This window comes from Musa acuminata, chromosome BXJ2-2 (genome assembly GCF_036884655.1).
Source record: "Musa acuminata AAA Group cultivar baxijiao chromosome BXJ2-2, Cavendish_Baxijiao_AAA, whole genome shotgun sequence".
Lineage (NCBI taxonomy): Eukaryota > Viridiplantae > Streptophyta > Magnoliopsida > Zingiberales > Musaceae > Musa > Musa acuminata.
The window spans coordinates 21,294,182-21,314,630 of record NC_088339.1 but is presented as its reverse complement, the minus strand read 5'-3'; the positions used below and the strand labels follow the sequence as shown (position 1 = coordinate 21,314,630).

At 35.9% G+C, this 20,449-nt stretch overlaps 2 protein-coding genes across 5 annotated transcripts; one reads left to right on the top strand and one right to left on the bottom strand.

Annotated features, from left to right (window-relative positions):
- Positions 1–1,515: 1,515 nt before the first annotated feature.
- Positions 1,516–4,244, bottom strand: LOC135604925 (MADS-box transcription factor 29-like). Of its 2 annotated transcripts, none has more exons than XM_065094574.1 (7): positions 3,966–4,244; positions 3,136–3,205; positions 2,885–3,046; positions 2,583–2,624; positions 2,463–2,504; positions 2,170–2,384; positions 1,516–1,846 (listed from the first exon to the last, which is right to left on the bottom strand). In XM_065094574.1, coding segments are annotated over exons 1-7 (720 nt in total). In that variant the 5' UTR covers positions 4,154–4,244; the 3' UTR covers positions 1,516–1,845. The 2 variants fall into 2 exon arrangements, with proteins under 2 accessions (XP_064950646.1, XP_064950644.1); XM_065094572.1 differs by having other exon boundaries at positions 1,517–1,875.
- A 7,187-nt stretch (positions 4,245–11,431) lies between these two features.
- On the top strand, positions 11,432–17,462 carry LOC135605317 (probable potassium transporter 11). 3 transcript variants are annotated; one of them, XM_065095264.1, is made up of 10 exons: positions 11,432–11,851; positions 11,947–12,090; positions 13,215–13,440; positions 14,073–14,318; positions 14,975–15,025; positions 15,284–15,544; positions 15,643–15,695; positions 15,769–15,883; positions 15,960–16,214; positions 16,408–17,462. In XM_065095264.1, exons 2-10 carry the CDS (start codon positions 11,971–11,973, stop codon positions 17,421–17,423), a joined length of 2,343 nt encoding a protein of 780 aa, XP_064951336.1. In that variant the 5' UTR covers positions 11,432–11,851; positions 11,947–11,970; the 3' UTR covers positions 17,424–17,462. The 3 variants fall into 3 exon arrangements, with proteins under 3 accessions (XP_064951336.1, XP_064951335.1, XP_064951338.1); XM_065095263.1 differs by having other exon boundaries at positions 11,934–12,090; XM_065095266.1 differs by lacking the exons at positions 11,432–11,851; positions 11,947–12,090; positions 13,215–13,440 and adding an exon at positions 13,459–13,913.
- The last annotated feature ends 2,987 nt before the right edge of the window (positions 17,463–20,449 follow it).

Here is a 20,449-nt window from a genome sequence, read left to right as displayed (position 1 = left end):
TACGTGAGAACTGAAGAACGCTGGACCTGAAACATCAACGATAGAATGAGTTGACATCAGTTTTCAGTGGTTATTGATTGTAGTCTTCTATATTTTTACATAGCTATCAACATATTTTGTTGATAGAATGAGTTGACATCATTATCTCTCAGCCTCAAACTTATTTAGAACAAATTTGTTGTGTCGACCATATCAAAATTACTCTGATGCAGCTAATGAGTTCGAAATTACTAGAATCAAGTCCTCTTCCTCTTATGGTACTTTAAGTTCGTTGTTACTTCCTGCATGTTGGACAGACAATTCATTAGTTTAGTTTATAGTGAGCTTTAGTAACCTATAGTCCACTTTTCTCTAACCTAAACCCTAACTCTAGTGGCTAAGAAAGAAAAATGTGGACAGTGGTGGTTGTGAACTTGGCTGAAAAATTACAGCAATGTGGTTCAGAAAAAGAAAAGAAAATAACAGAGAAACAAGAGAAGAAGGAAAGATAAGAAGACAAAAATAATACAGAGGCTGAGACTGTTCTCAATCATCTAGGCAGTGTTATCACCTCAAGTTAGATCCGATTTATAGTAGATTCTTGCTATGATTACTTGGGGAGATTTTGGATATTATGCACAATGACGTAATTTTTGTATTCTGAGATTTATATATTCATTATTTTTATAATAAATTTTCTCTAGGTTTTCCTGTGATTTTTACCCTTCACATTAGAAGGGTTTTTCACGTAAATCTTAGTGTCATATTTGATTGTGATTTTCGTTTAATTTCGTTATGTGTTACGACCTACTTATATTTATTCATATATAAAATTATACTTTTTATCCCATTATTGCATTATCATCTCATGAATAGCATTTCTTTGAAATCACTTGTACATCATGGGACTTCAGATTTCCTTCATAGCACTCAGTAATATCATACAAGTAAGCTTGGCATTGTTTGAAAGACTTAATTGTTCCTACAATCAATGGGTCAAGCAACTTAGGAAAGAATTCTATGGTGTGATCTTGTGTGGTCAAAGCAAATGAGCTTCTCCGGGCTTCGGGAATCAGAGTGGCACCACTTACCCGATCAAAAACTTCCCTTTCTCTCAACAAAAATGAGGTCAAATGTGCCTTGTATGGTCACACAAACTGCTAGATCCAAGAAATCCATTAGTATCGAAAACAGATAATAGCCAAAGCAAGAAGGCCTTTGGAAAGAAAGCCATTTCTCGGTGTAGATATGGAGGCAAACATAAGGCGTGTACAGGAAATCTTCAGAAGAAGGCCCGCAAGGCATGTGGAAAAAGCTGCCAACCATGGCGCCTCACCATGATTGAGAGGACGACTCCCTCAGATCGATCGCATGGAAGAGAGATAGAGAGGAGACCCCATAGAGGGCACAGTGGAAGTTTTCTCTGGTCGACAGAGGTCAGGCAGAAAGGAACAAAACAAAGAACATGATTTGCTGAAGATCATATCAAGAACTCTGAATCATCTGAATCATAGTCTACGCCAGGTGGTCTGGTGTTCCATTAAAATAGTTGGATTAGCACGCACAACTCTATTTAGCCTACTAAACGCCATACAACATGCCATCATATTTGATGGCATCACGTATATGACCCAACTGTATTTAACTGGATGACATCTCACATATATGGATAGATAGCCACACAGACACATAACAACATCAAAGATGCCTAAACTGTCCATGGAAGCATGCTTGCAAACATCATTTCCTACAGATATATAGAAAAGAAGAAGTATATTAATCTAAAAATGAGTTGTTTTCAGTAGTGTGATGACTCGGTATCCTTTCTCTTTTCCTGCTGCTTGTTTCTTCTCTTGGAGTTTGGAATCTGTTGAAGTCCATGTAGAAAGTCAAGACCTATAAAGATAAGAAATTAGCGCATAACTTGACTGCACAGGAACCAATCTTTACATAGATTGATGATTGTTAAGATTGTATTGCTATAACTATCAGTAGAATTACATCAAAAAAGAGCTGGAAAGAAAAGATGATGTAGAAAGCAACACGAAGGTCCGACAACTACTCAGTTTATGACATGAAAACCAATATTATTTGGTTAACATTCGATCCTGTCGGTCAATTTAGGGCCAACTGGAGATTGTCCTGGAACTCCATCAACTTAGGGTTGAGATAGAGGAGATGTGGTCTTACCAGAGCTGCAGGTTATGGCCCTGGAGGCTGTCCTCCTGCAGGTTGGGCTGTGTTGGCTGCAGCCGGAAAGCATGCGTTTGAGGTGAAAGCTGCAGCAAGCTCTCTGATGGCTCCCCGGAGTAGTAGTTTTCCAAGTGTTCCAGCATCGGCACATCACCCACCTTGTGCTCCATGGCAGCCTGCGTGTGTTCCAGCTCTGCCTGGTGCTCCGACAGCTACAAAACCACGGCATGCATAAACTCCAAGCAAAAATGAAGCCATGAGACTAAGATGTGGTATACATGGTAACTTACGATGCGGCATAGGTAGCTGTTTTGATCCTCTAAGATGTGCTCCTGATCAATATCACAAGCAAGCGTTATATGTATGCATCACGTATCTGAACGATTGAGCCTTCTGGTTTTGCATGTTACCTTGCGACGTAGATTGTCCAGTTGCTGGTGCAGCAGCTGGTGCTGAAGATGATATGGATAAAAAATTTGTAGTTGGTCATCAGTGTTGAATCTTAAAGTAATGTGATGAGTATCAATCGGGCAGTTCATGGAGCTAATTGGAGTAGAAAAGTTGTCATCAGCTAAGTTCTAATTCTGTGAGCTTCTTTAGGAGTTTTCGTTTTTTTTTATTTTACAGCTTCATCAATTTCTATTATATCAGTAGGCAGCTTCAAAATAGATGTAGTTATAATGGCATTGATGATTCAAGCATGTCTCATTACCTTCCTTACTCTGACCTTGTTTACGGAGGATTCGAGCTGTTCTTCGAGTTGATTCAGCTCATTCAAAGTTAAACAAGTCAAGTTCTCGCCGACATACTGCTTCATGCTTTCCTGCAGCTTATCCTTCTCATCCTTTATCCTCGCTATCTCGTAAAATATTTGCTGAAGTGGAAAACACAGTACAAAAATTTCAGATTAGCCGCAACTTATTTATGAACGGCTGTGAAGAGTTAATTAAATGTCATATGTACCTGATGAGTATTAATCTCCTCAAAGTGAGTGTTTGTGACTCTCTGGTAGCTATCCATGATTTGCCTCATACTGCAGCACAAATTAACTGATAGTAAAAAGAATTTGTTCTTCAAAGAACTTACGCCGCGAAAATATTAAGCTGCTAGATCTCTTTAGCTCCTTGCGGAGACGGTCATTTTGATGAATTGTAGAAAGAGTTCTTCTGATGTTGTTCTCCGATGTAAATATGGATAGTAGATATGATGTGTTGGAGTTAAAAGTGAATATTTACAGGATAAATTTGTAGATTATTTCGCCCGACATCAATCTCTTAAGCTTCTACTCACATATAGGTTTCTCTTAAATTAGGGTTCATGATCATAAGCCACAGAGAATGCACCTCGGATCACATGGTTGCTGATCATATTCATATGCATAGGTGTATTTGAACAAGAAGGCATATCTTAATGCAATAAGACAAGTCAAACATGAAGAATTCACCACACTGGTATAGCTGGCAACAACTAATAACAAAGGCAGAATAGTATTCATCATATCTGCCATGCCATAAATGATCAATGCAAATTTCTTATGAAGGGAATGGACATTCATTGTATAATCGAATAGATCATTTATTTTGGTGAGCAAAATGGAAGCTCATAAGATTATCCATTAGCTGGGAAAAAAGAAACGAAAAAGAAGAAGAACAAAACCTAATCCGCATGAGAGCAGAATTAAACCAGCTATATTACGAAATGTAGATGGAGGGACACCAAAGGACTATGATATGACAACGAGAAATTGTTGTGAATCTACTAAAAAGAGTCAAAGGAGCTATGAACTGGCAAACCTCGAATGTGGACTGCAGTACTCAAACATCTTTCCACTGCTGGAGAAGATGATGACCCCCACCTGTGCATCACAGAGGACCGCAAGCTCATTGGCCTTCTTGAGCAGCCCTCCCCGCCTCTTGGAGAAGGTTACTTGGCGGTTCGTCGGGTTCTCGATCTTCTTGATCTCTATCTTTCCACGACCCATCGCCACCAGTACTGTCGAACTCTCTCTCTCTCTCTCTCTCTCTCTCTCTCTCCCACTCTTCTTCCCCTTGGCGAGAAAAGGGGAAACTACCGGCTTTTGTCTGAATGAGTTAAGTGACTAAATGAACTAGAAAGACCTTTTATATGCCTTGGATGCATTGAATAAGCTCGTCAAACAGGATCAGGTTATATAAGGGATTAGGAGACACCCTTACTGTCATCAGTAAGTAGAAATGAAAGGCATCCAAATGATACTTCTTTCTTTTTCCTGGAGCCAAGGTGGTATAGAGAGAGACAGAGAGATGAAGAAATAGACTGATTTTTCTACCTGTTAATATTGGCTTACAGTCTGAGGCCAAAGAGTGAGCAATGTCAGGCCATTATGATGCATAGCCTCTTGCAGTTAACAAAGAACCCAATAATACTCCAAAACAACCTATAATTTGCTGTATATTAACAAAAACAAGACTCTAAGCTCTACGTAATAACTTTCTCTTCCTTCCCTTAACACCTCACAACAAGAACAATACTATAATATATATCTGCATATGAGTGAGAGAGAGAGAGAGAATGCTGGCATGAATAATGGCTGCCTATTCTTGGTAACTTTTGGCAATGAAACTAAGACGTCTTTGAGACAGTGTTCTGCATGCTAAGCGGTCAGCTAGATGACAGTGAGTGCATTCATGTGTTTAAGAGAGAGAAAAGGATGAGTCAGAAATCCTTATCCAGTACACGCATGAAGCATGCAACTTTCTCCAAGGCAGTTGCCACTTTGGATCATTGCTTAAGATCGAAGGAAGGGATGCTAACATCTCAATTGTTTTCGGAGCTTATAGTTATTCCTCATCAAAATCAAACTCCTCTCCGCTTGTCCTCCAAATGGGGGCATGAAAGAGAAGGTTGGTGATATGGACAGCTAACTGCCCCAACCTGCGCTGCCCCTTGCAACTCTTCCTCTTCTGTTCAGCTTGTATATGGAAACTCTTGCAAGTGCTAGCAAACCAAGGATTTGCCTACACTGGAAAATGGAGGAGATGGAAGCAGGTGGGCGGGCTAAGTTTCTCAGGAGCATGAGCACATGGAGCGGTCTTGGACGATGGTGCTTCAGCACTCCAACACTCTTCCTTCTTTAGTAGCAAGTGACCCACTAGGTTTCCTCATATGTACTGCCCCATTTCACTGACCCAAAGCATGAATTATGTGCGTCGAGAGATATCGATGTTAAAGAAGGTACTTGATGTTGTCTTTAATGGCAGAATTAATCCTAGAGTTTTTCTGCTGTGTTTTCACTGACCTCACTTGAGTTTTCCTGTTGTCTTTGGGTCTATTTGATATGCTTACATCCAATTACAAGACCATATGTTAAAGTTCCGTAACAATGTAAGTGTCAATCATAAGTTATGTTCTTAAACTATCTCGTTTGTTAGGTAATCACCAGATCAGTCTCGGTGTCCTCAAGCAACCCAATCCTCATCCATGTCTGTTCACCATCTCTCATCTTCTAGGGTTCGGATACTTTCACAAAGTTCATATAATCATAAAGTAGTTCCTATTCTCTTTGTCGTGATGATGAGTGTCCTTGGTGTGGAAGAGAGAGCTTAGGGTTAGGTTTTCATCCAAGGTGTTAATTAAACCTAGGGTTTTATGTTCTCTGCTGCTCTGCATTCCAGAAGTTGGCCATTTCATTGAATCATGCAGCAGCCACCCTCGCCATCTCCCACCAAACACCTCAACAACCACGCCATCATTTCTTGCTCCTTCCAGCTGCATGCAGTTCCATGCACACTGCATAAATAGCACTCACATTTAAAACGCAAGGGCCGGGGCTTCCCGAAAACACAGGAATCTCTCTTCCTCTTGCATGTGTTGCGTGATTGGGTGTGTGCTCCAGTGAAGAGTCCAAATTTTGATAGCTTCATGTTCCAAGAAAGTGAATCATGTTCTTCCTATAGTTCTGCAACACATGCTTGTAGCTGCCAGAGACGACGTCCTCCACCATCTTCAGCTTGCGGAGCTTGGCGAGGATGGTTTGGGTGGCTAACATCAAACACCGTTTTCAGCTGAATTCTAATTTTTTGTTCATATTGGAGTTAAGACAGGGGCAGAAAGAGGCGTGGTTTGGGTGAGCTGAGTAGGAAAGGAGTGTTGACTTTCTGTTGAACTTTATAAAGAAGTGGAAGAAGATAACAGAAGGAACAAAGTGTTTGTGTGTTTTGGATTCATTCAAGAATAACAATTTATATTAGTCAAAGGATAAAATATAAGGTTTTTAAAAGAATAAAAAAATCCATCATATCCCAATAAATATTTTCACTCTCATCTATTTATCTTAATATTAATTTTTATCTTTTATTTCAAGAAGGAACAAAGTGTTGGAGTGTTTTGGATTCATTCAAGAATAACTATTTATGTTAGTCAAAGGATAAAATATAAGGTTTTTAAAAGAATAAAAAAATCCATCATATCCCAATAAATATTCTCACTCTCATCTATTTATCTTAATCTTAATTTTTTTCTTTTATTTCATCCGATTCTAGCTATTTGAATCAACCTTATCATGCCCTCTTAATTCAAAATAGTTGTAACTTAAAATTGTCTTTAGAAAAAATAAAAGTTTTCTTTCATCAAAACTATAGTAGTCTATTTGAATTCTCCTTTATCAAAAACTATAGTAGTCTATTTGAATGAAATGATGTAGAACTTCGATATGTTTGGTGTGCCCATGAAAGACAAATTCTTCGAAGTAGATTTTATTTAGTTCATCTTATTTTTCTTGAATGTATATTAGATTTCTTCGAGACCAAATTATTTAACATGTAATACTTATAATCACAACATACTCCATTTTAGAGCTTAAGAGAATAATACATTCTTGCCTTTTTATTGTTTATGAAATCATACCTAAGTCGAGGCTGAGCATAAATCCTGAAGTGTCTTTTTTATCATCTACACAACTAGCCTAATCACTATCAATATAATAATATAATTTAAAATCTTTTACCTACTTATAACAAATGTCATAATTTTTTATGTATCTAAGAACTTTTTAGTTGATTTTAGGAACTCATTGATGCTCAATGAGTTTTTGCTTCGTTCATCACGATCAATGTTTTTCTTTTTTTTTTTCCTGAATCCTTATCATTAAAAAAATAATCTTGTTTTTTTTTTTAAAGATAGTTACTACATAGCCTACAACTCCTTGTTAATTTTGACCTTTCTCTTCTCATACTTCATTGCAAGCAAGATCATTCTTTTTTTTTCCTTAATCTTTTTATATTCTTTTAGAGTCATCTCCTTATCCTCTTACTTTTCTTCTGGATCATTAGTTGCACCTTCCTTGTTATCCTTGGTCTCTTCAAATAATATTGATTTTTTCTGTTTTTGTGACTTCTCGGTTGTAAGCTTATTATCATCGGAGTTGAAGGCCTCGTCCTTTTTCCTATACATGTGTCTCATTAGCTACAATTTCCCAACTACCATGTCCTATGCCATGATATTTCATCTCATAGTCGCTACGTGAGATAGTTTGCATAGATCCACAAAAATTCAAATAATCATAGCTTTTATGTCATAATGTTAATTCATCAATAATAATAACAATAAATGCATATAAAGAAAAATCCAAAAATAATAAGAGAAATACTTTGTTTTTTGTCATCCTGATAGTTGCTATCAATTCTTCTATTTTCTTATAATAAATTAAATATTTTTTTATTATAAAAAATAATATAATATCCTTTTCTCATCGATTGCCCTATGCTAATGAAATTTTATTTTAAACTAGGAATAACATCACATCATTAGAAATTTTTTTACTAGATTTGATATTCACAACAATTGTTTCTTTTTCTTTCACTTAAAACCTTACTATCATTTTTCATCTGTACTATAGATCTAATTAAATCATTAAGTTTTTGAAATAAACTTTATCTTTCGTCATATGATTATTGCATCCATTACCTTAAAACCAAACAGATCTAAAATATTCTTTATTAGATGCTATAAAGAAAATATTTTCTTCATCCTTTTTTTTACTATTATTTTTTATAAAAATTTGTTTGATTTTTATTCTAACAATCTTTTTTAAGATGATCATATTTTTTACAATGAGAGTAGAGAGGAATATTTATATTTATATTTTTGTACCAATAATATTTTTTAATTTATCTTTTTTTAATAAAAATATTGATAAGGTTTTTTGTTACCTTCATTAGAGTTCTTCCAACCCTCATTTGATTGGCCTTATCCTCTACATTGAGCACTAGATTATCCACGACCTTTATTATTTTGATCCCTCCCTTGAGATTTGGCTTTTAAAATTTTCTTTTGGTACGATCTATTTTCATTTGATGTGCATATTATAAAGTTTTATCAGAAGATCTATTTAATTTTTTTTTCATGAACTAAAAACAAGACCATTAATTCATTAACATATAATATATATGAATCTTTATCTTCTTCTATAACATTAGAAATTACATCAAATTTTGAAGATAAATTCTGTAAAGCTTTCTCTACTACAATTTGATCTTTTTGAGTTTCATTTTAAGATCTCGTTTGGTTCACAATATAAAAGATATTTGAGAAAAAAACTAGCGATAAATTCAGAATGTTTCATCATAAGAGTTTCGAATTCACATCAAAGAATTTGAAGCTTTAAAATTTTTACCTTGTCTATGCCTCCATACATATATTTAATATTTTTCAGGTTTCTATTGATATTAATGCCATCATGATTCACAAAAATATAAACTCATCTATTACTTAGCATATAGAGGGCATTTACAGCTTTCTGTATATTCTCATTTATTTGATCTTTTTTATCTTCAATAATATTATGATCCTGTATATCATATTCAATAAAATTATTTTTTACTAGGTTCCATAATCCTTATGAAATAAATAGAGTTGAAATAAATAGAGTTCTCATTTTAATGACTCTAATTTTCACCTTTGAAAATAGAAAGAAATTGATTAGAAACACTTACCCCAATATTTGTCATCTTTTTATTTATTTATTTTTTTCTGGATCTACTAATATTTTCTTCTATCTTAATCGATGTACTCTTGTTGGGTTTCTTCGAACCAGGCTTTAATATCATATCTGTTAACTTTCCCTATAACTTTAGAGAGAAGAGAAGAAGATAGTAAAAGGAACGAGGGACACTTCCCATCTATGATGCTTTGGATTCATCGAAAGCACCTATTTATATTATTCAAAAGATAGAATATAAGTTTTTTAAAGTAATAAAAAAATCTATCATATCTCATAAATCTTCTCACCCTCATCTGTTTATCTTAATCTAAATTTTAATTTTTTATTTCATTTAATTTTAACTATTTGAATTAATTTTTTTAAGGATATAAACATCTATCTTTTTTTTCTTTTTTTTTTTTCTGTCGTTGTCTTTTTTACTATCAAATCGAAGTCTTGGAGATAAAAAAAAAAAAAAAAAGACTGAAAGGAAAGAAAAAAAAAAAGAAAGAAAAATTAACAGAAATAACAAAGACCTGAGGAAGAAATTGGCAGGAAAAATTTCACTGTCAGAACAAAATTAGCAGAAGAATATGCAATGATGGCTGTAAAAAGTAAATTTTGTTGAATAAAATAAAATGTTAAGAACATCCATATAACTATTAATCAAAGAAAAAGAGACAGGGATTAAAACAGGTACTCGGGACTCTTTGCTGGATCGCATCATCATCAGCGAGACATAGTAAGAATTACAGCTCCTCGTAGTACGTAGCAAATTAAGATACGTAGTACTACAACAAGGATCGGCCTTCCCAATCAAACTTTTGGCATCAATCTCATGTCCCGGTCAACGGAAGAAATTTTTGGTGGCATATCATGTCACAGTATAGTTTTCAAGTTGACAGGAAATATACATTGGAAATGAAGAGATAGATTGCATCAATTATCGAATTATTTTTTTTTATGAAATGTTTATAGAAATATTTTTGAGAATGTAGGGACAACTCGAATTGATTATCAAACTATTTCCCTTATAGAATATTCCTAAGAATATTCTTAAAATTTTAGGGGACAATTGTTACTAAACTACCTCATTTACAGAATATCTACAGAAATATTTTCGAAAATTCATAGGAAAACTTAAGACAGTTACAAACTGTCTCATATATAGAATATTCACAAAAATATTTTTGAGAATATAGGACAGCTCGGATGGATTATAAATCATCCTCTCTGCATAATTTTTATAGGATATTTCGTCTCTTCAGGATCATGTATAAAAATACGCTATCAACTCTAGACAAAGGAGACTCAGATAAAAAGGAAATGACCTTTGTACCAATTTAAGCGTCGAAGGAATCAGTTCGAAAAGTTTATCTCAACTTTGATCTTTGTGCAAGTGACAGCTTAGGAGAAGACGATCTTTACTTTGAACAACTCCGCACATATGGATCATGACCACATCATGTTGAAAAAGACGTTAGTGATATTTTCCCCAAGACAAGTTATAGTTTCACCTAAAATATTGAATCATGTGGTCCTGAATTAGGTGGGGTCCAACACCATTTTAAAGCTGGAAATTTGTGAACCTTGGACAGTCTTATCAGATCAGATCTCATCTGCTGCAGCTTGGCGTCACATTCCTACATATTAAGGAATGTATATTATTGATTACATTAACATCAAAATTGACTCTACCTAATAAACCCTATGAAATGATTGCAATCAAGAATATTTATTAAGACACACAAATAAATTTGTGAAGCCCGTTGCATGCATGCATGCATGCTACGTATAATTCATTAATTATTGTATGCTATTTTGAAGATAAGTGAATAGATCTATTATTTTTACTTCAAAATGTATGACCAAATAAAATATGACGTAGGTGGGTGAGAGAAAACGAATGCGATTTATCTCGATATCCTTCGACTCACCCACCGATGATAAGTATCCTAAACGATATGTCCTTTTCGACGACTGCTGTGACCTGTCATGGAGACCATGGCACGCCACGTTTACGATTCTTGGACACGCGGCGGCTGCGAATGATGATCTTAATGATAGATGATGGACTGCCCCAATGCCAAGACGCGCGAAGAGTGCAAGTATGGACCGTGCGACAGCGAACTCCCAACCGCTGCAGTCCGCACGCGGCACGTGGTTTCCGTACACTGCGACTTTGGTTAGCTGGTGGGACCCGGGCACGTGTTCTTGGTCGGCCAGCGTATTCGCCGTGGAACAGAGAAGTCCGTCGGGACCGGTGTACGCAAATCGCGTGCGTAGGTCTCACTTGCGAACCGAGACTATCTCACAGGTGAGTAGGAACGGCAAGAAGTAGAATGCGACTTGATCTCTTCGAAGGGAATAGGAATCCGACAGCATGTAGGGGTTGTGGAACCCAAAAAGCACCTCTCTCTCTCTCTCTTTGCAATCTGTAAACCCGACGGCCGAGAAACGGCAAAGGAATTCCCTCCTGCGTGTCCTCCCTCCGATCCCAAACCCTCGCCTGGGGTCGTCGAGTTCCGCAAGGCGCCGCCTTTCCCTCGGTCGATCGCTCAACAGGTGTCTCTGCCGCTGGTTTCGTTGTCTCTGTCAAGTTGAACGACCTCGAGCTCTAGAGGTTTCATCTCAAGGGTTATAATCTCGGTGTCCAACCGGAAGCTCTCTCTGTTGGTCCGGGTGCTGGGCATCTCGAGTTTGAGCTGTCTCGTTATCTAGGTTTGATTCTTATGTTCGTTTGTGGCATCTTCTTTTCGCTCAGATCCAAGATTGAGATCCTCGATATTGGTTGGGGTCACAGTTAAAGTGAACAGGTTTGCTGAACTTGGTGGTGTCTCATGGCGTCCGGACCCGTAAATGAGGGGACGAACAGGGGAAGTATGTGGGAACTGGACCAGAATCTTGATCAACCGATGGATGAAGAGGCTGGCAGATTGAGAAGTATGTACAGAGAAAAGGTGTGATTCGATTGCTCTGAGGACTCAATTGTGATTTATGCAAAGGTTTTATACTCCTTTGTTGTTCTTTCTTTTGTACTTTCTGTAACGGGATAAAAGTTTCAATCATATTGATCATCTATCGTCGTTTTGCATTGGTTTTCCTTGTCGAATATTACACTTCCGAAATAATGTGCATTTTCTAGGGAATCATTTCCACCTTTTTGCATTAAATTTTAGTACATCTTGATCGAGGTTTATAATAACTGATAGGTTTTAGTCTTAATCTTTTCTTCATACTTCATGTCAAATTCATGTGAAGTAAAACGCAGGTACTTTAAACTGATCTGGGTAATTTGGCAACTACCAACTTTTCATTGTGAGGATTTACTGATCTGTTTGCCTTTTCAATCTTTTTGAGAAAAGGTTCTCATTTTCATTTTCTTTTGGGGAAAAACTGGTCTTTGGATTTTAGAGCTGCTTGTTCTTTCAGTATATGCAACAGAAAATAGAAATATTGACAATCATGGAATCAGCAGAAAGTGAGCACTTCGTTGGATTAAGCTTTTCCTCCATCTGTTTAAGCTAATTGATGGAGAACCACCTATGTTTAGGAAGGATTTTAGAAAAGTTTATTCTAGGCAAAGAAATCAGCAAAATTGCATCAATTAGCTAGCTTAAAAACTCTTGAGAGTTGTGTGAAAAAATGAAGAGTCCTTTCGGTCTTTCTAGGTATTAATCTTTGGACTCTATTTTTGTATTAAGTGCACTTTTTTTCTTCTCATATGATAAATTTTAAGGCTATTTAGGTCTCTCGAAGGTCATATTTTAGATTTCAAAAGGCATACAAGTTCCATATAAGTCAAAGGAGGAAGTCTAGGAGGTTGGTTACTCCTAGAAATCATTGTCTTCATTGATTATACTAAGACTTTTAAACCCTTATAAATAGTGGAGTTTGTCAACGGATTGAACAGTTCAGAATTTGAATAAAAAAGAATTCCATCTTCTCTCTTTTAATCTCTTGCTCTTCTTTCTAATCTCACTCTTCTCTTTCGCTTTCTTTCTCTCTACTTCTCTTTCTGTTCGTGCTCATAATGTAGTCATCTAAGCAAATCAACGATTGTGCTGATTTTTCTTTTCTGCAGAAATCCTCAGCCATTTTGGTTATGCGACTTGCTTTTCAGAGTCTTGGTGTTGTCTTTGGAGACTTGGGCACATCACCATTGTATGTGTTCTATAATACATTTCCTCATGGGGTTGAAGATGCAGAAGATGTAATCGGAGCTCTTTCTTTGATCATATACTCGCTGACACTCATACCACTTCTTAAATATGTTTTTGTTGTTCTGAGAGCAAATGACAATGGTCAGGGTAAGCCATCATTCTGAAAATTTTAGTTATGAAGTTGAATGATCTAATACCATATGCACAACTCTATGTATTTTTACTGTATATTGCATATCAAAAATCATTTTATTTTCGAAACTGTGAAAACAGGCTTCCTAGCAGAAGTATGTGTTTAATAAAAAAAATAATGCACATAAAGTATGGACATTTTGGTTTGAAGGAAAGCTATGAAAAGATGAAAAATTTCATACAATAAGCAAAATTCAGGCACATGGGATTGGTCTTCCTTGAAAAAGTAGATGCTTGAAATGTCTAAATTCAGTGCTATATGCACAATATTGAAAATTCTTTGTAGTATTCATGTGGATACCAATCAGGTTGTAGTCTGTATGTAAATGAACATTGAAGCAAACATGTTAATACTGTCCGGTAACAGTTTTTGATTTCAGACATAACATTGATGCTGCATACATAGATGAACAAGAGTTCTCATCGAGGTATTCTCTTTACTGAGTGTCCATTGTACTGTCAATTGATTGTGTCCATGATTAAGTCTTAGTCCAGCTAAGTTTCTGCTCTCTACAGTTGCATCAGAGACCTTTGACACATTCCAATTAAAATGAAGTTTGAAGTACATACATCATTGTTATATGCAGGTGGCACGTTTGCTCTGTATTCCCTGCTTTGCCGCCATGCAAGAGTAAGCACCATTCCTAACCAACATAGAACTGATGAACAACTGACAACATATAGTCGTCATACATATGATGAGAGCTCACTCGCAGCAACAGTCAAGAGATGGTTAGAGTCGCATGCCTATAAAAAGAATGCTCTTCTTATTCTTGTACTCATTGGCACTTGTATGGCAATTGGTGATGGTATTCTCACCCCTGTCATCTCAGGTGAACTCTTTTCTTTTTCTATATTTCTATTTGTTAAGGTAACTTTTCTTATATTTCTATATTCCTTCTTTTCCCTAATCATCTGCAGTATCTTGGTTCTTTCCAAACAATGTTTCATTCCATAGTTTCTCTTCCTATTCACTAAATGTGCATTCTTTACAGTAATGACCATTGGTAACTTTGTGGCTAATCGCTTTTGTGGTTCATCATCTCCTATCAAGGCATGCATCTCATGTGGCATTTTTCTCACTTCTAGACATAATTACTTTACCATCTTTTTTACAACATTTTTCATTAGTTGTTATAAAATGTTTCTTTTTTGGTGTGATAACAAGGTTTTGTTGCGGTTTCCTCGGTTTATATTGTTCTATTAATTAAAGTATGCAAGATCCACATCTTCTAAATTCATATAAAAGGAAGAAAAAGCTCTCCTGAAGTTTATTGACAGGGACACAATTTGATCAGGTGTCTCTACATCTCATCAAAGTGTCCACTGCTCATGCATAAATTATTGTTCTCCAGAGCTTATTATATCTTAAATTTTCTCTGCATAATTATTTATATGTCTGGCAAATGCTTATCTGGCCTACCAGGATGATTGTCTCTTACATATCCGGGATTTGATCTTCTAACCTATGCAATTTATGTCATTACAGTTCTTTCTGCATCAGGCGGCATAAAGGTTAACCATCCAAAGATGAGTAATGGTATGTCTACGACCTTGAGACTGGAGTCCTTTTCTTTTTCGTTTCTATGCACTTTTATTTGCATAGATGCATATGAGGAAACATTTTACTCTCAGTTCTAAACAGATTATGGCAGGTTATCATTATGTTCCGTTATATGGGACCTAATGAATAGTTAACAAGTTCTTTTAGATTTAGTGTCTTTGTCCTTGTTGATGTCAAGGTCTGGATCATTGTGAATAATTGCCTTTTTTTCTCCCTTAATTCCCAATGTTTCAGATGTGGTTGTGCTCGTTGCGGTGGTAATATTGATTGGTTTGTTTAGCTTGCAACACTGTGGTACTGATAAAGTTGGATGGCTTTTTGCTCCCATTGTGCTCCTCTGGTTTCTGTTGATCGGAGCTATTGGTGCTCTGAACATATGGAAATATGATAGCTCGGTCCTGAAGGCTTTTTATCCGATTTACATATACCGATATTTTAGACGACGGAAGCGTGATAGTTGGATTTCACTTGGAGGAATTTTGCTTAGTATAACAGGTTGGCTATCTTCAGACAAATAATTATGATACACATTGGTGTTATATCATGTATATTTTCAGACAATAGACAGAATCACTCTGTTCTTGGTTTTTCAGGGACAGAAGCATTATTTGCTGACCTGTGTCATTTCCCTGTCCTAGCTATTCAGGTAAACAGTAATACCATGTCATGATCATGATCAATCAAAGTTCCTCTTGCACTAATGTTGTCTTTTCGAGCAGATTTCTTTCACTCTGATTGTGTTCCCTTGTCTTCTTTTGGCATACACTGGGCAAGCTGCGTACATAATTCATCACAATGGGCATGTCTCTGATGCATTCTATCGATCCATTCCAGGTTCTTTCTGACTCTTCTGGTATGCATTTCTTCGATTACTTTTCCTAGTGATGACATTTCTTTTCTCTTGTTCTAGATGGTGTGTACTGGCCCATGTTTATTGTTGCAACAGCAGCAGCAATTGTCGCCAGCCAAGCCACCATATCTGCCACATTTTCCATAATCAAGCAAGCCCATGCACTTGGTTGTTTTCCAAGGGTCAAAGTTGTGCACACATCAAAGAATTTTCTTGGTCAGATATATATTCCAGATATTAATTGGGTCCTTATGATTCTTTGCATAGCAGTAACTGTTGGATTCAAAAATCAAAGTCAGATTGGAAACGCATATGGTAAGCAAGCTTGATTGATCTTGATAACCTGTGCCATATGTGCATCTCAAAGAACAGAGATAGATGTTGTCATATGATAATGGTGCCACAATACGAGCACACTGAGCATGTTCATTTCTCATGACTGCCTGGAATGTGGAACCGATTGCTGCCAAAAGTTACTGAACGACTGTTTGCTTTCTTTTGATAACAGGAACTGCAGTGGTGATAGTTATGGTGGTGACTACGTTTCTGATGATCCCAATTATGCTGTTGGTCTGGCGAAGCCATTGGATCCTTGTCTCCATCTTCACCACTCTATCCCTGTCGGTGGAGCTCCCCTACTTGTCCGCCGTGCTGTTTAAGATAGATCAAGGTGGCTGGGTACCTCTCGTCATTGCTGCAGCATTCCTCGTCGTCATGTATGTTTGGCATTATTGCACGGTCAAGCGATACGAGCTTGAGGTGCACAGCAGAGTCTCCATGGCATGGATGTTAGGCCTCGGCCCCAGCCTGGGCTTAGTCCGGGTTCCCGGGATAGGTTTTGTGTACACGGAGCTAGCCAGTGGCGTCCCCCACATCTTCTCCCACTTCATCACCAACCTTCCTGCTATCCACTCCGTCGTCGTCTTCATCTGCATCAAGTACCTCCCGGTCTATACCGTGCCACTCGAAGAGCGGTTCTTGGTGAAGCGGATAGGGCCAAAGAGCTTCCATATGTTCCGTTGCGTCACCAGATACGGATACAAGGATCTCCACAAGAAAGACGACGACTTTGAGAAGATGCTCTTTGACAGTCTGTCCCTCTTTGTTCGACTGGAGAGCATGATGGAAGGATACTCGGATTCGGATGAGAACAGCCTACAAGCTACACAGGTAACAGACAAACCCATAGCTTTAACAGCAGCGAGGGAGAATGGAAATTGTCACCATCTTATCGTACCTGCTCAATCTCCATGTCGAGGGAACAACAGTATAGTGAGATCGTCAGGGCAAACTAGCAACACGACGAGTGATGAATTGGAGTTCTTGAACAGGTGTAAGGAAGCCGGGGTGGTGCACATACTTGGGAATACAATTGTGAGGGCACGTAGGAACTCTGGGATCGTGAACAAGATTGCTGTTGATTACATCTATGCTTTCCTTAGGAGGGTGTGCAGGGAAAATAGTGTGATCTTTAATGTTCCCCATGAGAGCCTATTGAATGTAGGACAGATGTTTTATGTATAGCTCATGTTCCCAGTAAATAAGGCTATATATTCTTTTGCATGTGTTACTTATTTAACTTGTAAGTGTTCTTGATATCAAGTATCAAGTCTTATCAAGATCAACACATTTTAGGTACCTCAATGATAGATGTTGCATTAGCTATGTTGAATAGAGGTTAAAGAGCTCTTATATAAGAGTTCTTCAACCTTTCCCAACCCAATAACTAAGTATTGAATGTGAGTTCCAAAAGCATGGTGTTCTTCTACTTGAGCTGAGGTCTTAATTCTTTTCTTGAAGTGTTACTCCTTACTAGCTATAATATAAAGAGAAGTGCACTTATTCTATTATACGATTGAGTGACAAAACTCTACTACACACTTTGGCTTTGTTCTCTTGCTTTCGCCCTTTTTTTAAGAAAATTACATTAATTGGCAATCTCATCCCTAACGAGAGTTCTTGACTTTCTAATTCTATCACAACTATGGTCTGTGTTGACTTTCTAATGCTACCACAACTATAGTCTGTGTTCGCTCAAAACAAAGCTTACGTTGGCACCTCGAAAACTCTCCCATAAGCATTAGTGAGAGAGTACAAGTCCCAACAGTTATTTCTTGGCTTGACATCATAGAAAAAGGTTATTGGCTTTATGAAGATTATGGCTTTCTGTCTTCAGCGCTAAGTAGTAAAGTAGAGTTCCTATTCTGGTCGAGTGCTAACGCTTACTACACATATGCTATGAGTGAGGAACCTAATAGCATTGCTTCCCTTTTGCTTCGTGACTCACTTAACTTTAAGAATAGCTTATTTCCTTTTAGCTTGAAAGCTCATTTAGTGCTGCACCACGACTTTCACGTACAGGACTATCTTATGTAGCTCAAATGCATTGAAACTATTGATAAGACATCTCATATAAGAACTTAGAACAATTATCTTTTTAAGAATTAATAAGTTTTCTTCAAGTTCATAAATAAAGACTTGCAAAAAAAGGAAAAGATCAATCTATAAAGTAAGAATTACAAATTAAGCTTGCACTTGAGAATAAAGATGAATGTCTCTTGGAGGTCTTGGAAAAAACGAAGATGTGATAGAAATCAAATCGATGAATCCCAAAAGAACGAAGATGATGGGGTCTAATCAAAGCTATGGACGTGACTAAACTGAGATCTAATATATATATATATATATATATATATATATATATATATATATATATATATATATATATATATATATATATATATATATATATATATATATATATATATATATATATATATATATATAGTCATTATGTTTCTTCATGTTATTATCATCCTAATAATCGGTGAGAAAAGTAATTTAGCTGAAAAAGAAGAAAAGAACGGAAATCCTATTCAATCACATGATATTATAATATGAACAAATCATATATGTGTGACATCAAAAAAAAATATATCAAAATGAATATAAATGATAAACATCACATTTGGTGATTTGACCAATAAAAGATAAAGGTCAAATCTTCCTTGAACTTAATAATGATAAGGAATTATGAATTTCATCTGTAAATATATTTTTCTAATTTAAAAGTATAATAATATATAAATAAGAAGATCAATGATTGACGACCATGTTCACCCTTACGTTTTCTCACTTCATTCAAATCGATGCTTTAGTGTAGCACCAATTTCGACAACTCTTTATAGATTTGATTTTCTATATCCTGGACTCAAGAAAGAAATCAATTATCTTTTTACAGCTCCACTATTTTGTGCTACTACTAACCAGATAAATTCATACAAAGCAAAAGAAAACGAAAAAGTGTTTTTAATACCAAAGTCGTTATGACATCAGCAAGTTTTTTTTTTTTTTAGAAAAGATTTCCATTACTCCATTATTATATAATAAGGTGGTGGAATTTGATCAACAACATCCAAAGGTGGTTTAAGGCAAGTGATGAGGGGTTTAATATGTGATTGATTGTAAATCCAAGCAATCTTGTCTTTCCAAGGCTACAGGCTGACTTCCTTTTCTCTTTCAGTTTCTATCAGCTCATAATCAAACTGCTGACAAAAACCAAAAACTTCGATTATTGATAGGGAATTGAATCTCAGCATGAGAGGAGCACGTTCGCACGGCTTTTCCATAAAGAGGTCCCTGCATCAATCAGACTTTGCTAAAATGTGGTCGAAATTGCATTCGTAGTTCGTAAAGGAGAGGACACCACTTGGAGATTCCATGATTATCAACTCTGAATCATACTTCAAAAGCATATGTATTAGCTGTAAAGCGTCTCTCACTGACGATAGGTTAGACATGAACAAAGAAAGGAAAGAGAAAACTCAACTAATTCTTATGTTGGTTATTCAATTCTTTTACTGTTATCAATGAGTCTAGCAAAAATAATAGACAATCTAAAAGATAAAACATATTAATTTACTAAATAAAATGATAGGATTCCTCCGGTATAGAGTGATTTTGATACATATACATACGTATTACTTCTAACTAAAAGAAATACACACCTATACAATATGTCCAAAAGTTATACACATATAAATATCCACATGTTATCGTTTATATCTATATTGGCATAGGCTCGTACATGCTCACTTTCCAACTCAATCATTTGGGTAAGGTATTAATATCTTTACCTGCAAAATAGAATTTATAGTGAATAATCACTTAATAAGTATAAGTTTTTATAGGTTTATTTAGGTGAACATGCATCATGTTATGTTATAATATTTTAAAATCATTAGCAAAAGATATTTAATGGTAAACCCTTCGTCTTATAATTTTTTTTTGTAAGCATTACCCTACAACATAGTATATGCAAAATAAAGAGATAAAATTCTATATCAAAATAGTTCAAAATACTTATATGTATGCATATGTACGAAACATAATATGTAATAGTATATACATGCAATGCACGTCATAATATATCTATACACTCTCACACTGTATATCATTGAAAACACATGCACTCTTATATATATATATATATATATATATATATATATATATATATATATATATATATATATATATATATATATATGTGT

Excerpts from the sequence above, each read along its gene's own strand:
- LOC135604925 (XM_065094572.1), bottom strand. The coding sequence starts at position 4,153 with ATGGGTCGTGGAAAGATAGAGATCAAGAAGATCGAGAACCCGACGAAC. Across the intron at positions 3,047-3,135 it reads AGGAGATTAATACTCATCAG|CAAATATTTTACGAGATAGC; the intron begins GTACATATGACA and ends TTTCCACTTCAG. Across the intron at positions 2,625-2,884 it reads ACAAGGTCAGAGTAAGGAAG|CACCAGCTGCTGCACCAGCA; the intron begins GTAATGAGACAT and ends TATCATCTTCAG.
- LOC135605317 (XM_065095264.1), top strand. The coding sequence starts at position 11,971 with ATGGCGTCCGGACCCGTAAATGAGGGGACGAACAGGGGAAGTATGTGG. Across the intron at positions 15,545-15,642 it reads AATTTTGCTTAGTATAACAG|GGACAGAAGCATTATTTGCT; the intron begins GTTGGCTATCTT and ends TTGGTTTTTCAG. Across the intron at positions 15,884-15,959 it reads ATTCTATCGATCCATTCCAG|ATGGTGTGTACTGGCCCATG; the intron begins GTTCTTTCTGAC and ends CTCTTGTTCTAG.